The sequence below is a fragment of the Lipotes vexillifer genome, unplaced genomic scaffold, assembly GCF_000442215.2.
Source record: "Lipotes vexillifer unplaced genomic scaffold, Lipotes_vexillifer_v1.1 scaffold54, whole genome shotgun sequence".
NCBI lineage: Eukaryota > Metazoa > Chordata > Mammalia > Artiodactyla > Lipotidae > Lipotes > Lipotes vexillifer.
The window spans coordinates 741085-745662 of record NW_006789324.1 but is presented as its reverse complement, the minus strand read 5'-3'; the positions used below and the strand labels follow the sequence as shown (position 1 = coordinate 745662).

General features: G+C 46.2%; 1 protein-coding gene across 5 annotated transcripts in view; it reads left to right on the top strand.

Moving 5' to 3' along the window:
• Positions 1-4578, top strand: part of DAB1 (DAB adaptor protein 1) — a 287178-nt gene that overhangs the window by 265750 nt on the left and 16850 nt on the right. For all 5 annotated transcript variants that reach the window (XM_007462569.1, XM_007462568.1, XM_007462566.1 and 2 more), the window contains one exon: positions 1607-2155. In XM_007462569.1, coding sequence (XP_007462631.1) covers positions 1607-2155 — 549 coding nt within the window. The remainder of the gene's footprint in view (positions 1-1606; positions 2156-4578) is intronic.

Below are 4578 nucleotides of genomic sequence, written 5' to 3'. Positions count from 1 at the left end.
CCAGCAGGAAGCCCCTGTGTCTGTCTCTACCCCACTACTGGAGCCTCCTCTGACCTTAGAAGGAAATGACCTGGCTTAGAAAGTTGGCTCCATCCCTTATGAATCAATTGAAGGGCAGGTGGATCTGAGGCTAGAGCATGAGTGAGGCAGCCCACACATGATTTCTCTGGGCTCACCGGAGTCACTGACACAACCCAGGACATGCCCAGTGCCCCTGCACTCGCCAGTCTTCCATTTGGAAGTTGCTAGGATACCGTGCAACCACCCTTTTCTTTTCCCGGTCTCACTGCTCTGTACCTGCAAATTCCTTCCGATAGCCATACAAATGCATATTTTGAGAGGCCCTCTACTCTGCCTGGACTGGTCATCTGTCTCCTGGGCTTGATTGCACCCTGAAAAGGGTGGGGACCCCTGGAAGGACATGGGAGTCTCCTCCAGGCCCACAGTGAGCTAAAACATTTCATGGCTAGACCAGCTTTACGGACTGTGCTAAGATCAGAAGTCAGTCTTGGCCATCTGGGTGAGGCAGTGGGAAGAATGCTGGCTTTGGGGACAGATGACCTCAGTTCAGGTCCTGATCCCAGCTTGTCTCAGCTGTGTGAACCTGAATGAGGTACTTTTCTCTGAGCACCAATCTCCTTATCCCTCAAATGGAGATAATGATACCGACCCTGCAGGGATTTTGTAAAGATGTGAAGCACCTAATACTGTACCTAGCACGTTATAAACATTTAATAAGTGGAAATTATTATTGTTTCTAGGATTATGGTACAGAGTATCACTTCTGCTCCTTTTAAAATGACTAGATCTCACCTGAAAGGAATAATACAGCAAAAAAATTATGGTGACATATGTGAGTTTTGCAGTGCCCAACCTATGCCACTGTATGAGGTGGTTCTGAGTAGATGCTAACTTACATTTTTTTTTAATCTTTAAATTAACCCAATGAGGCGCAGAAGGTACTTTCTACCCATTTTACAGATAAGGAGAGGCTTAGAGAGCTTCTGAAGCTCTCCCCAAATTCCATAGATGAGAAGTGGCAGAGTCTGAATTTTAACCTTGGCCTCTAAAACTCCAACATTTTGATTCTTAATCATTTTGCACACTGCTTCGATGCTGAGAAGGAAGATGTTATAACCTGGCTTTACAACAAAGAGCTTGACTCTTAGAGAGCTGAAGCATTTGGGAATGCCCTGAGTCTAGCAAGAAGGGGAGGCAAGATTCAAACCCAGGTGTGCCTGGTTTCCAGCGCTCTGCCTTTTCCCCTGAGACACCCTGGTTCCTGAGGTTGTGATGTCAGAAACCTCTAAGAATGATAAGACTATAAGAACTATAGTAATATCATCATTACTCCCCAGATCTCTGCCTGGTGTCCCCCTCACTGTATTCTAGTCTCTGCTTACAAGTCATCTCCTCAGAGCGGTTTTCCCTGACCAGGGCTCTAGAAGACAGACTCCAGGAGAGCAGGCACTTGGTGTCTTCCTCACCTTTGCATCCTGGCACACAGCCTGACACTCAGCAGTTGCTTGGTCCCTTTCTGCCCATCACTTGACTCCCTGAATAATTCTTTCCCAAGGCGCCTGACTCTTCTTTTTAACCCTTGCAGGTTATGTTGCAATGGGCGCCGTCCTCCCATCCTTCTGGGGCCAGCAGCCCCTTGTCCAACAGCAGATCGCCATGGGTGCTCAGCCACCAGTCGCTCAGGTGATGCCAGGGGCTCAGCCCATCGCATGGGGCCAGCCGGGTCTCTTCCCTGCCACTCAGCAGCCCTGGCCCACCGTGGCCGGGCAGTTTCCGCCAGCCGCCTTCATGCCCACACAAACTGTTATGCCTTTGCCAGCTGCCATGTTCCAAGGTCCCCTCACCCCCCTTGCAACCGTCCCAGCCACGGGTGACTCCGCCAGGTCAAGTCCACAGACCGACAAGCCCAGGCAGAAAATGGGGAAAGAAATGTTTAAGGATTTCCAGATGGCCCAGCCTCCACCCGTGCCCTCCCGCAAACCTGACCAGCCCTCCCTCACCTGCACCTCAGAGGCCTTCTCCAGTTACTTCAACAAAGTCGGGGTGGCACAGGATACAGACGACTGTGATGACTTTGACATCTCCCAGTTGAATTTGACGCCTGTGACTTCTACTACACCATCGACCAACTCACGTGAGTGCCCTTCTTTTTTTTTTGCGGTACGCGGGCCTCTCACTGTTGTGGCCTCTCCCGTTGCGGAGCACAGGCTCAGCGGCCACGGCTCCCGGGCCCAGCCGCTCCGCTGCATGTGGGATCTTCCCGGACCGGGGCACGAACCCACGTCCCCTGCATCGGCAGGCGGACTCTCAACCACTGCGCCACCAGGGAAGCCCAGTGCTCTTCTTTGAAGGCAGAAACCCCCAGAGAGCAATTGATGCCTTGTTTTTGGCGTCAGAGAAATCACCTCAGTTGCATTCAACAGGCCTCTTTGTTTATATGACTACTAATAATAATAGCCTCCCGTTATTAGGTGCCAATTATATGTACCTTCTCCATGTGCTTTATATTCATTATTTCTATACTCCTAACAGCGCTAATGGCAAGTTTTGTTAGACCTGTTTGACAGATAACGAAAGTGAGATTCAAAGACAAAGAAGATAGACAAAAGGGTGAAATTGAATGCAGGCCTGTTATTTATCTAGCATGTTACTCTGGCTCGTAAGTTTTTGTTCCCTTGCACATTCATTTATTCATTTATGTATATCCCAGCTCTGACACATAGATTTGGGTATGGCTTATTGAACTAAAAATGAATGGTGTATGTGCATTTAAAAAATGTTAGGGACAAGTATAAAAAATTAGAAAATTAAGATCAGGAGAAAACACAGGCCAGAGATAGAGCAGCCATAAGGCCTCCTACAACTGGTAGAGTGGCAGCCAGAATTTGCTCAAAGCTTCAGGTAGTCAGAAAGCTCTGCACTGGGAAACCAGAGAGTGGCTTGATGACTTACTAGTTTTGTGTCGATGGGCAAGTCATTTTACTTCTCTGAGCCTCAATTTCCTCATCTGTCTTAGGCTAAGGGTCATAAAAAGGATTCAGTGGTACATGTACTAAAACATTATGTCCCTCACAGAGTTGGAAGTATTTTTATCGTCATTGTTATGGCATACTGAGTGGGTTTAGGCAGTCTTGGACTGAGGTTCTAATCCCGCCTTCTCTTCGGGCAAGTGTGTGAGTTCTCTTAACCTCAGCTGTGTTTTGGGTCCAATAAGTGAGCTAGCTTCAATAGCTCTGTGCCTTGTCCTAGTTCTGGCATATTCAGTGATTCTATCCCAGCTCACTTTTCTATTGCCAGCATCTGGAAAACCAGCACTGTGCAGCCAATCAGAATCCAGATGTACTTGGGCACACCGATGCCTGGTTGACACCATCCGGGGAAGGTGTCTGGTGATCCAGCCTGTGCCTTGACAGTTGATAAGGGGAAGGAAAAGGCTCATGGAACAGTGAGGTTGGCGTTTTCATTACTGTCACAGATGGTATGGATTACTGCTTAGCCAGTACCGTGAATTGTCAAAAAAAATCTAATGTTAACACAATTAGATAGTGTCACTTCAGCAAGGTTTAGGATGCTGTTCTGAAAATGAACCCCTTCTCTGGGTATAAATAACCTACTTCCTCTCAGGCCATATGATCTACGTGGTGGGGGCAACTCTATTCACTCCAGCTCACGGGGTTTCAATGAAGAGTCATGAATAAAAAATGAAATGCTAAAGAAATGACAGCCGTGCATAAAAAGCAAGCATCTTTTGAAGACAAATGTCTCTCTTTCAAGGGGCTTGTGTGCCAGCTATATATATAAAAGAGGGAAGTTTAAGTTCTTTGAGGACAGGGAATATGTCTTAATCATCCTCGTGCTGCTACACTTCTCATGATGGTTGTGTTGTCTGGCACGTGGGATGTGTTTTGGAACGATAGTAGAGGATAAAGGTACAAAAAAAACAAAGGCTACTCAGTTACTGTCATGTGTCAGAGCGGGAGATTTTGGTCCAGATAATTTTTTGTTGTGGGCGGCTGTCCTGTGGACTGTAGGATGTTTAGCAGCATCCCTGGCCTCTAGCCAGGGCCACTAGATGCCCGGTAGCACACATCCTCTTCCCCTACCATGATGACCAAAAATGATTCTAGATAGTGCCAAATGTCCCTTGGGAGTAAAATTGTCCTAGATTGAGAACCACAGTTTTAGGGTATAGAGGTATTCTACAAAACCTTCTAAAGGTTAAGATACTTGCATAAATAAACTTCGAGTTTTGCATCCCACTGATTCCATCCAATAAGTATGAGCAGTATATCTCTCAGAATCGGCAGCTCTGTCAGGGTTCTCAGCCTTGAGTAAGCAAGAAACCGTGTCAAACACAGTTCAGAATCCAATTACACTAATAATTATTAAGCATCTACCACATATCAAGGTGTTTTCATAAAGCGTATCTCATTTAAACTCTAACTGGTTTGTTCTATAGGCATCTCATGAAACAAAACAGACTTCCTTTTAAATTAAAAAAAAAAAGAAACAATGTTTTATTTTAAAGAAAATGAGTGCAACCTATTTTTTTTTTTT